The 12,747-nt window shown below is 42.5% G+C and overlaps 2 protein-coding genes across 2 annotated transcripts; both read left to right on the top strand.

Annotated features, from left to right (window-relative positions):
- Positions 1 to 571: 571 nt before the first annotated feature.
- Positions 572 to 1,567, top strand: LOC306983408 (trace amine-associated receptor 13c-like; the record flags this gene model as incomplete). Its single annotated transcript, XM_079583763.1, has 1 exon — positions 572 to 1,567. The coding sequence occupies one exon, from the start codon at positions 572 to 574 to the stop codon at positions 1,565 to 1,567; it is 996 nt and encodes a 331-aa protein (XP_079439889.1).
- Positions 1,568 to 8,425: 6,858 nt separating this feature from the next.
- On the top strand, positions 8,426 to 9,406 carry LOC306983414 (trace amine-associated receptor 13c-like; the record flags this gene model as incomplete). Its single annotated transcript, XM_079583768.1, has 1 exon — positions 8,426 to 9,406. One exon carries the CDS (start codon positions 8,426 to 8,428, stop codon positions 9,404 to 9,406), a length of 981 nt encoding a protein of 326 aa, XP_079439894.1.
- Positions 9,407 to 12,747: the final 3,341 nt, after the last annotated feature.

Raw genomic sequence — 12,747 nt, 5'->3', positions numbered from 1 at the left:
TTTTAGAGTATTTACTTGACAAAATAAGTTAAAAAAAAATCAAAAAAGAAATGGCTGAATCGTGGTCAGTGGACGAGGTGCAGACGTTCCTCTCGTTGATTGCCGCCGGACCTACAAACAGTGTAGGGACAAATTAGAGGCGACAACTATTAACGATCAGTCCCACCCACTTTAAAGCGGTACTAACTGCAGTGGAAAAGCAACCGATCTAAAGCAAACCGAACCGTGCCGTACCGAGTCGAGTCGTACCACGCAGTGGAAAAGCGAAACGAGCCGAACCGTTCCGCGCCGAGACGAACCGTACCATGCAGTGGAAAAGCGTCATTAGTAACTAATCAGTTGATCTCCCAGCTGTATGTTCTTCTCCCTTGATGCTGTTGGTCTTGGAAAGAGTCAACATGTCAAGTGTATAAAAGATTGTAGAACGTCTTTGTTGTGGAGCCTCCAGGAGTGACTTGAGTTTCAGTGAGACAAATAGCATCTTCAGAGATCTTTATCTGTGGTTACTCATGTGGTTATATGAAGGAAGTCACAGGGAGGGAACGTAGATGCTTCTTCCAAGTACTTCAGAATGAATCTTACAGCAATGAACCAAACTGATGACTGTCAGGAATATTCCTGTCCAGAGAGATCTGTTTCTTTCTCAGTGTATGTGATTCTGTATGTGGCCGCAGCAGCTGTGGCTCTTCTGACCGTGTGTGGAAACCTGCTGGTCATCATCTCTGTTAGTCACTTCAAGCAGCTCCACACTCCTGCTAACATCCTCATCCTCTCTTTAGCCGCGTCTGATCTGCTGGTCGGAGTTTTTGTGATGCCACTTCACCTTTCTTGGGTTATCGAGTCATGTTGGATTTCTGGACCAGTGATGTGCTCTGCTTTCAATTTTGTGACTTTTCAAGCAACAAGCGTGTCTGTTCACACTGTGGCTCTTATAGCAGTTGATCGGTTTCTGGCTTTACATTCTCCTTTTTTTTACTCAGATAAAATCTCACCCACTGTGATCTGTATAGCAACTTTAATTAACTGGCTGTTTTCACTCCTTTATAACTTCACTATGCTCTTCATTAATGGAAACTTCACTGTTATGTGTCCAGGAGTGTGTCTTTATATTGTAGATGGGGTTTCATCCCTCATTGATCTCTTGATTGTGTTTCTTATGCCATGTACACTTATCATAATATTATACACTCATGTTTTTGTCATTGCTAGGAAACATGTGACTGCTATAAGAGCGCTTCAGGTTCACAACAGCAAAGAATCCTCTAAAAACAGAGTCAGTGACAAATCAGAGCGAAAAGCTGCATTAGCTCTCGGGATTCTGGTCTTTGTGTTTCTCCTGTGTTTACTGCCATATTATATATTTTCTTTAACTAATTTCTTAAGAGATGACTCATTTTCTAATGTTATCAACAGTGTTTTGATTCTCTTTTACCTTAATTCCTCTATCAATCCGCTTATTTACGCTATGTTATACCCTTGGTTTAAGAAAAGTTTAAAAATAATTCTAACTCTCAAAGTATTTAACACAGACTCCTCTCTAATGAATGTGCTCTCTTTAAGCTCTTAATAAGGAATAATGTCAAACAAATGTCTTTCCTTCTTTGCTATTTAGTTGTTTATTTAGTTTTTCCTGGTGTTATTTTTCATCATTGTTAAAATAGTATTATAGTATCTTATATTGTGATGAATAAAACCAGGCATGTCATTCAAGAAGCATGAGCTTATTATCTGCATTGTTTATCAAAAGTTTGTTGGTTGCTACACTAAAAAATGCTGGGTTGTTTTAATCCAATTTTGGGTCAAATATGGACAAACCCAAACGTTGGATCAAAAATGCAATTTAAAAATGTAACCCAATGGCTGGGTTTTGCCCATATTTGACCCAAAATTGGGTTAAAACAACATTTAACGTGTTTAGTAGTCTAATTATTATAATGAGTATCTAATGAATGTCCATTTACTGTGGGGATGAATGAGTGTTACTGCCATCCTCATGGTGGTGGAACAGGTCAGATGAGACATCTATATGTCATACTGTTTGGCTTTACAAAAAGCGTACAAAGTACAAATGCAAAGTTACACTATATTGCCAAAAGTATTGGGACACCCCTCCAAATCATTAAATTCAGGTGTTCCAATCACTTCCGTGGCCACATGGCAAAGGTTGTATAAAATCAAGCACATACTGTATGCATGCAGACTGCTTCTACAAACATTTGTGAAAGAATGGCTCTTAGGAGCTACTGAATTCAAGCGTGGTACCGTGATAGGTTGCCACCTGTGCAATAAGTCCATTCGTGAAATTTCCTCACCACTAAATATTCCATGGCCAACTGTTAGTGGTGTTATAACATAGTAGAAGCAATTGGGACCAACAGCCACGAAGTGGTAGGCCACGTAAAATCACAAGTGCGGTCAGCGCATGCTGAGACGCACAGTGCGCAAAAGTCTGCAACTTTCTGCAGAGTCAATAGCTACAGTAGACCTCCAAACTTCGTGTGGTGTGGTCTTCAGATTAGCTCAAGAACAGTGCGTAGAGAGCTTCATGGAATAAGTTTCCATGGCCGAGCAGCTGCATCCAAGCCTTACATCACCAAGTGCAATTCAAAGCGTCGGATGCAGTGGTGTAAGGCACGCCGCCACTGGACTCTATAGCTGTGGAGACGTGTTGGAGTGACAAATCACGGTTCTCTGTCTGGGTTTAGAGCGATTTGAGCGGAGACTGCGAGCCAGGCCTTCTTGTCCAACATCAGTGCCTGACCTCAAAACTGCGCTTCTAAAAGAATGGTCCAAAATTCCCATAAACGCACTCCTAAACCTAGTGGAAAGCCTTCCTGGAAGAGTTGAAGCTGTTATAGCTGCAAAGGGGGCATGGACTCCATATTAAACCCTACGGATTAAGAATAGGATGTCATTAAAGTTAATGTGCATGTAAAGGCAGACATATCAAAACTTTTTGCAATAGAGTGTATATTTACATACAGAAATGTATAATTCTGCTATCTCTATGTCTTTCACCTCAAGGCTAAAACAGTCAAACATCTCTAATGTTGATAAGTTGTTCTTGTTTACAAAGAGTATTTAAAGTGTGTTTAGCCTAGAGTGAATAAAAACTTCCACACTGGAGTTTGACGAATGTATGTAAAATTGACATTCTTCTACAGCTCAAACTCTGATCAAACTCGCATACTGTACCTGCAATTTCCTAGCATCTCTGAAGACCTTAATTAGCTGGTTTCTAAACTGGAACTAAACTCTGCAGGGCAGTGGCCCTTTCGGCCTAGATTTTAGGAACCCTGGTTTACATCAAGGTCATGGTAGCTAGTTAGCATGGTCTAGTTATCCCCTGCTGGTAGATGCTGTAACTACACCATCCAGATGTGAAGAGTGGGTTGGTAATATTTGCATTATTCACTCTTATTCGCACGCACAGGTACCCTTTTCACAGCAAAATATTCAGGTGCGTAAACATCATTTTTTTTCACTATAGTGTTAATTCGGTTTATTTTAAATGTGATATGCGCATGCCTATGTTTGTAATTTACATAAAATACATCCAAACCATCTCCATGTAAGGGTTATCAATGTATTTGAATTTGGATCTAAATTTAGATAGATTTAGTTTAGCTCTAGTTTCATTTAAAGTCACCATTATGGTGATTCGTGTTTCCTTTAGTTGGGCTCTTGGACTTTATATTTTGTTTTTCTCTGCCAGCTGTAACAATGTCTTTGTAAAACATTTAACAATAGCAAAGAAAGCCAAGACAAAATGTGATCAGGTTATGTTGGCTAACTGCTGATGGTAACTAACTGTTGATGCTTGTGGCCCAGGTCTGGCAAACAGGAGCAGACTGCCATAGTGCCATTATTCCAAGTATGTGGACTGAATTATAATGTGTCAGGTGTGGGACAGATACAATGTTGCTATCGTGAATGAGTGTCTTATTTGAAGGCCACTTAAAGTTATTTGGGTGAACTATCCCCTTAAAAGTAGTTGAATAAAAATGTTTTGCGAGCAACATTTGTTGTACTTTGCAAATATTAGGTCGGTTTTTTTTTTTTTTTTGACATGGCAGCTGAGATAGGCAGCTTTAGGTGTCATGTCTCCAGGCTGATTCGCCTGTTTTCTTGTCTTTATGTTCGTTGTATGTGTGGTTTGTTGTCTCGGAGCACATGGCTTTGTTTTGACAGTTCGCCATGTGCTCCGCTGTCATTGTGGTGTGGTTTGTTACCCTCTCGTTCATCATCACTGCTCAGTCCCTGCACCTATTATTGATTACCTTTCTTGTTAATTCCCCTAGTTATTCTCCTCGTGTCGTCTGTCTTGTGTCAGATCGTTGTGTTTGATTCCCGCTACGCTTCGACCCAGCCTGTTAATATTTAACTCTTGTCTTGTTCAGTCCTGTTTTGAGGCTCCAGTGCCGTTTGTTTTCTTTTGTGCATCTTCCTTTGTCGATCTCTCTAGGCCTTCTCTCTGCTGCCGGCTGGGTTTCAGCTCACTGGTCCCGTCTTCCCGCTTCAGTCTCTTGCCTCAGCATGCGATCTTGCAACGCGCCACTCCCCCTCTGCCTGATGCCCTGTTCTCCCGGGGCCTGAGCTTTGCACTCTGCTTCACCATAAAAGGAGACCGACTTTCTGTTTGCCTGTTGCCTTTTACTGGATTTGTTTTGAACGCTGCATCAGTCAGGTCAGATAAATTTTCTGCTCAACCCCCTCCTCACCAAGAACCAGCGCCCCATGCCAACAACCCCCCACCATACGACGTTGAATCCTAATTCCTGTCTGGCATTCCTCAATGCTCCTTGGTGTTTGCTCTCCAGCCTCGTCGTCAGCAGTCTCCTCTACCTGACCCTGAGCCCATGCAGTTAGGCCGTCTTCATCTCACGCCCCAGGAGAGACAACAACGCCTCACCCGAGGCCTGTGCTTGTACTGTGGGAAGCCTGGACACTAAGCCATTAATTGTCCTTTAAAAGCCAAGGCCCATGAGTAGACCGGGGGATCCTTGTAGGCGCTGCTCCCTGTCTAAATTCCCCTTCATCTCGCAACCTGTTACCGGTCACAATTCAATGTGAGGGCTCTTCTAATTCCTGCTCTGCACTTGTGGATTCTGGGCCCGAGAGCAATTTCTTGGACACATCTGAATCTGACAGGGATCCCGGCGGAGTACTACAATCTTCGGGTGTTCAGCAAGTCCCGGGCCACGTCTCTTCCTCCTCACCGGCCGTATGACTGCGCCATTGACCTCCTCCCAGGCACTTCTCCACCCAAGGGTCGTCTTTATTCCCTGTCTGGTCCAGAAAGAGAGGCTATGGACAAATATTTTCATGATTCTCTCAATGCCAGTCTCATCCGTCCCTCTTCATCGCCTGCTGGTGCGGGGTTCTTCTTTGTCAAGACGCAGTCCTGTCTCAGCGGTCCCCTAAGGATGGGAGGGTTCATCCCTGTGCCTACTTCTCTCATCGACTGAGCCCAGCAGACCTTGAAGTCCTACAGTGGGGACACACATCCAAGCATCACCTGTCACCCAGGAATTCGGAGATCATTGGTTGCCATCCGCCAGCGGTTTTGGTGGCCCTACATGGGCCCGGACATCAGGCAGTTTGTGTTGGCTCGCTCTACCTGTGCCCAGAACAAGACTTCGAACCACCCACCCGTTGGTCTGCTCCAGCCCCTACCCATTCCCTCTCGTCCTTGGTCACATTTGGGCCTTCGACCCTCAAGTGGTAACACTGTGATCCTGACAGTGGTGGAGTGCTTCTCCAAGGTGGCCCATTTCATTCCTTTGCCCAAGCTTCCCCACCTTTTCCGGATTCATGGCCTTCTGGTTGATGTGGACTCTGACAGGGAACCCCAGTTTGTTTCATGGTTTTGGAAGGTGTTCTGCCAACAGATTGGGGCCTCTACGAGTCTGTCCTCAGGGTTCCATCCTCAGAACCGACCAGGCGCCTTGGCCTCCCAGAATCCTAGTTGTTGGTGTCAGCAGTTAACATGGGTAGAATAAGCCCAAAATTCACTGCCGGCAGCGTCTACGGGTTTGTCACCATTTCAATGTTCTGTTGGTTACCAACCTCCTCTGCTTCCCTCACAGGAACCCAATGCTGAGGGTTTGCCTTAGCCTTCATCCAGTACTGTTGTCGCACCTGGAGGAAGGCTGTGAAGGTCCTGGCCCAGACCTCTAGACGAACCAAAGCAGCAGCCGCTCGCCTCCTTCCCATCGTTATGTGTGCAGTCAGAAGGCATGTTTATCCACCAAGGACCTGCCTCTCAGGGTGACCTCTCGAAATTTTGCCCCATCGTGGACTAGGAGGGATACGGCCAGGAGGAGAGTAGCTGAGTTCTGGCTCTGGACATCTTGGACCAGGCGCTAGTCGAGGACTTGAGTCGGGCGACGAGGTGAGCATCCCTAAGGGGGGGTACTGTCACGTCTCCGGTCTGATTCACCTGTTTTCTTGTCCTTATGTTCGTTGTCTGTGTGGTTTGTTGTCTCGGAGCACATGACTTTGTTTTGACAGTTCGCCATGTGCTCTGCTGTCATTGTGGTGTGAGCAAGCAAATAGAATCTAAGCAAATATTTAATTACGACAATAGTAATTTCTCGATAGAAATGACATCAAAAGTGGAAACCATTGGTTTAAAAATTTACATTTACACACAAACTGACAACCAACCGCATATTTCAGACGCCATCTTGATTTTTCATCTTAACTGTCACAGAATGGAAAGCACTGGATTGTGGGATATCAGAGGTAATGAGGAATACATCAATGCTGCCTTCAACAATCGATCAGATTAATGTATCTCAAGAGACAGAAAGTGAATCTAACATTGGATGCAGATGTGCCTTGATGCCTTCCTACCTTGGAATCCATCCTCCGAAGGCAGCATTTGTAAGCTTTTTGAAGTAGCCAAAGCCTTCTGTTTGAGCACCCATAGTCTACCTTTGTGCATCAAATGGCAGCATTTACTATAATAACTTTGTACGATTTGCGTATTTATGTTCACCTGAGTGGTGAGTAGGCACATAAATTTGATCTAATATCTTAGTTAATGTTAATTAAGAAGGGCTCTGGCCCGAAGACTTTAATAAAACACATTCAAACCATGTTCATAGAAGGGCCTTCTGTACAATCTCACATCTGTTTACTGCTTGCTTGCACTTTGCTCTTCCACATGTCCGTTGTCTGAGAAAAGGTCTTCTTTTCTTTTTCAGCAAGTTCTTCGAGTACAACAGTTCGTCGTTTTTACAACCCCTTAAAAATCGAATAAACTGTTTTTATATATGCCTAGACACGCAATCATATTTCAAACCTCTAATTTGCTGTCTATGCAAATACAGCCATACATTTTTTTTATTTTTTTTATTGTTACTCAGAAATAATAAATACTTTTGCAGAATCACTTAGCTGTTCCAGTTCTATAATCAATACACCTAAATATTTTCAACAATAGGCTTAATTAATTACTTGTCCAAAAATAATCAGAGCAGGTAGGCTATGAAGCACTTACTTTGTGACCATAAAAGATGTTTAATAAAGTAGCTGTGTTTGTGTGAACACAATCCAGGCATATTACATCCGCCATGAATGTCTTGTCTTACTCTATACTCATGCTGCTTCTCTGCCATTTATGAATCTTCTCTTGTGGCCTCATGTACTAGTAAAGCGTAGTTCTACCAGAAAGACTCAGCAGGCAAAATGCTGTAACAAAGCATAAAATTATTAACAGCCCAGCATGCAAGTATTGTGTTATAGATTTCTTTGGCGTAGCCCCGTCCGTAGCTTGCAATCCGAGGGTAACGGAATCTGCATTTCCTGCCTGAAGACGAAGGCATGGGAAGGGTGGGATGGAGAGGAATGTTGGCGTCAGCATCTGCGAACTCAGACATGTGTAAGGACCAATCTTTTATACTACGAGTATTAGAACACGACTGGTTAGATGAGAAGGTAGGTGACGTAACAATTGATTCTTCTCGGCAGAACTTACACTAAAGCTTTTATTTAAGATACTTTTTGCATACTATATAAAAGGAAAGTAGGCCTATTTAAGCACGACGATGATTACATCCATCAGGATGTAAAGATTAGAAGTTTTACATTTTATACATTAAAAGCCTGTATAAGCCCATCTATGTTTTTGTATCAAACTTTTCTAAATCAGTTGATCTCCCAGCTGTATGTTCTTATCCCTTGATGCTGCCAGTCTTGGAAAGAGTCAACACGTCAAGTGTATAAAAGGCAACATAGATTGTAGAACGTTTTTATTGTGGAGCCTCCAGGAGTGACTGTGTTTCAGTGAGGAGCAGTTCAGAGCTGCTGGAGAGACAAATAGCATCTTCAGAGATCTGTGGTTATGTATACATTAAACTTTATATGAAGGAAGTAACAGGGAACAACATCTTTGGATGTTTCTTCCATGTACTTCAGAATGAATCTTACAGCAATGAACCAAACTGATGACTGTCAGGAATATTCCTGTCCAGAGAGATCCGTTTCTTTCTCAGTGTATGTGATTCTGTATGTGGCCGCAGCAGCTGTGGCTCTTCTGACCGTGTGTGGAAACCTGCTGGTCATCATCTCTGTTAGTCACTTCAAGCAGCTCCACACTCCTGCTAACATCCTCATCCTCTCTTTAGCCGCGTCTGATCTGCTGGTCGGAGTTTTTGTGATGCCAATTTATTTGTCTTGGCTCATAGAGTCATGTTGGATTTCTGGACAAGTGATGTGCTCGGTTTTTAAATTAGCGAATTTTCAAGCAACAAGCGTGTCTGTTCACACTGTGGCTCTAATAGCACTTGATCGGTTTTTGGCTTTACATTCTCCTTTTGTTTACTCAGAGAAAATCTCACCCACTGTGATCTGCATAGCAACTTTAATTAACTGGCTGTTTTCACTCATTTATAACTTCACTATTCTCTTCATTAATGGAAACTTCACTGTCATATGTCCAGGAGAATGTGTTTCTACTATAGATGCGGTTTCATCCCTCATTGATCTCTTGATTGTGTTTCTTATGCCATGTACACTCATAATAATATTATACACTCGTGTTTTTGTCATTGTTAGGAAACATGTGACTGCTATAAGAGCGCTTCAGGTTCACAACAGCAAAGAATCCTCTAAAAACAGAGTCAGTGACAAATCAGAGCGAAAAGCTGCGATACTGCTGGGGATTCTGGTCTTTACGTTTCTCCTGTGTTTACTGCCATATTATATTTGTTCTTTAGTGGTTCCGTATAATGCTGAGTTGTTTTATGTCAGAGATGTTACTGTAATATTTTTCTTACTGAACTCCACCATTAATCCGATCATTTACGCCTTATTCTACCCCTGGTTTCAGAAAAGCTTAAAATTAATTTTCTCATATAAAGTGTTTAATGAAGGCTCCTCTCTGATGAATGTGCAGTAAGTCATTGAATGTAAGACAGAAACTTTTTTCTTTTGTCTATTTTTCAGATGTACTTTGCATAGGTTAATGTGTTTTTATCATTTTTATATTACACACAGTAAACACATGGATAGTGTCAGTAAATGGTATAGGGAATTTTATTTTATGTCATAGTCACTTAATGAAATAAATATAATTGTTGAATATAGTGCTTTATGTATAGGCTATTAATACAAAGTGTTTTTCAAAGATAAAGTCTTAAAAATGTTTATATGTGAGTGATGTTATATTGTTTAAACGTTGTAATCTAACTACATGACATGTGAACACCTCAGTGATTTCAAATCTCACAAGGCTCAGTTCATTTCATTAACTCACATAATCATTCAGATTTTTAAAGTATTTCTTATTACAATACTTTTACGCGAGCCGAATCGTTAAAGTCATAGAGTGCTTCTCAAACTGAAGGCTGCATCCTAGTGAGTCTGTGTCCCACTTCAGTCCAGTCCTTTAGAGGCTTGTAGAGTCTTCCTCAGCAATAGATGGTAGAATGAGATGGTCTAGTAAGTGCGCATGGCCACGCCACACATGTCCCTGCATCCATGATCACACGAAAATACTATTAAAACTTTATTTTGGAAAAATACTTGATATTAAATGTCTTTATATTAACTGGTTTTCTACTAATACAATAGAGTGAATCGCAACCACCTGTGGTCTCCCAGTGGTTTACATTATTGGCTGTTTATTGTTAAGTGTTTAAGATAACTTATCTGCATCTCCAAAAACATTATTTTACCGACGCCTGACAGAAGAACGAACCTAAAGCAGTATTTATTTTCATCTCCGTCACCATGAGCCTTTCCTCTGTCCAGTTACTCTGCCTGGATCAGGGAGATCTTCCGCTGGAAGACCACACATGGGACTTCCTCCATTTGGCTTGCCTTACTCAGTAACCGGATTGCTCGCTCTGTTTATATTTTCATCACCAGCCTGAGCAAGCGGTCCAAGGCATGCCTTCCAGCGGAGTGGGTGCTGGTGAGCAAAAACACGCCTTTCACCTTATCCCCCGTGGAGGATGACATCGCCATCAGCCACACTCCAGCACTGCCACAGACCAGCCACCAACGAGTGACTTGATGGAGATGTTGCATGTGCCCACCGCAGACCGTGGAGACCGGAAGAGGTCAGAAGGAGTTATCACCCGGAGCCCGTACCACTGCTAGAGTCTGACCAGGTGTGTGAGCCAGCAACACCGCGGATCGCTGAGGGAGTGTTTGTGGAGCTCGAGGGATAGGAGAAAGCCCCATATTTGGAAAAACTTTTGAAACACATTTTTTGGTGAAATCATTCCCAGTCCCCCTGTCTCTCCAGCACCCCCTATATCTCCAGCACCGCCTGTCTCTCCAGCACCCCCTATATCTCCAGCACCGCCTGTCTCTCCAGCACCCCCTATATCTCCAGCACCCCCTGTCACTCCAGAATGCCTGCCCAGCCTCCCTCTTCCACTTACTCAAACATCCAGTTCCTCAGGCCCTCCACCGCTGGTGTCCTTCATCCCTCTGCATCTCCAACACGATGTAAGGATCTGTCTAGCGTCTTCAGTTCACCAGCTCCACCCAGCCCAGAGGATCCCCTGGTTCCGCCTTCAGCCTCTGTGCCCACTGCTTCACCTCATCATGTAGACACATCAGCTCCGCCCTGGCACCTCCCTCCATCGGCTTCACCAGACTCCCTCTTCCCTCCAGCTCCGCCTTGGTCTGTCTTCGTTCTGCCTGTCCTCTTCCAGAGACCCCTTCCTTCTCTGATGTACTCTTTACGGCGCGAGGCCATGCCTTCCGGGAGAGGGAGCTTCTGTTATAGCTATGTTTTGTTTCATTGTGTTTCCACTGTGACCTAGTTTTCCGTGTTTTTGATTTCGCCATTATATTCACCTGGTGCCCATCAATTAGCTCATTAGTTCCTTTTGTTAGCTCCATATATTTATACTCTGTGTTCTCCATCATTACTCGTCCATTCTTGTTTAGGTTGTCATAATAAGTATTTATACAGATGCTCCTTCGTCTTCATGTGTTTATTAACAACCGACGCCTCACACATTTACACACAAGCTGACCACCAAACGCAACATTTAGGCGGCATCTTTTTTTTTAACTGTCACAAGCTGTGTCTCATTTCTCGGCTGCATACGTCATAGAGACTGCCTCATTTCAGTAAAATAACCATTACAGTCCAAAGTCATAAGGAAACAGCAACAATTTACGCTTCACAAGGAATAACGGTCAATTATGGTTACTTTTCTGAAATAAGACATGTGATGACATATGCGGCAGACAAATGCAACCTCCGTAGGACGCACGCTTCTAAATGAGACAGCTACAGAATGAAACGCACAGGATTGTGCGTTATCATAGCGAAGAATACATTTATGTTGCCTTCAAAAATCGATCAGATTAATGTATCTCAGGAGACCGAAAGTGAAGTTAACATTAGGTTCAGATGTGCATTGATGCCTTCCTACCTTGGAATGCATCCTCCGAAGGCAGCATTTTTACGCTTTTTTTTTTAGTTTGAGAAGCACCCATAGATTTGCGTATTTATGTGTGCAGTAAAAGTTATCCCGCAAGGTTTTCGCCTGATTAGTGAGGCAAAATACAATCTCATGTCTGATTACTATTCGCTCGCGCTCTGCTATCCCACACGCGCAATGTCGCACAAAGTTTGGCATTCTTACAACACCTTAAAATATATATGTCTAGACACGCAATCATATTTCGAACCTCTAATTTACTGTCTGTGAATTTACGGCCATACATATTTTGTCATTTTGTATTTTTGTATTTTATTTGATTAATTGTTACTCAGAAATAATGAATATTTTTGCAGAATAACTCAGCTGTTCCAGTTCTATTATCAGTACACCTATTTATTTTAAACAATAGTTAAACAATATTTTAACAAATTACTTGTCCAAAAATAATCACTTACTGTCAGAGGTAGGCTACAATGAAGCACATACTTTATGACCATAAAAGATAAAGTAGCTGTTTGTGTGAACACAATTCAGACATCTTACATCCACCATATTACATCCACCACCTCATGCTGCTTCTCTCCCATTTACGAATCTTCTCTTGTGGCCTCGTGTGATAATACAGCGTATAAGGTACTTTTCACAGTATTTCAAAGAAAAGTAGGCATATTTGAACACAGCGATGATTACATACATCAGGAATTAAAGATTAGAAGTATTTGATCACACTTTTCTAAATCAGTTGATCTCCCAGCTGTGTGTTCTTCTCCCTTGATGCTGCCGGTCTTGGAAAGAGTCAACACATCAAATGTATAAAAGGCAACATAGA

This window comes from Phoxinus phoxinus, assembly GCF_949152265.1.
Source record: "Phoxinus phoxinus genome assembly, chromosome: 16".
Classification (NCBI taxonomy): Eukaryota; Metazoa; Chordata; class Actinopteri; order Cypriniformes; family Leuciscidae; genus Phoxinus; species Phoxinus phoxinus.
This window is presented reverse-complemented; position numbering and strand designations above follow the sequence as displayed.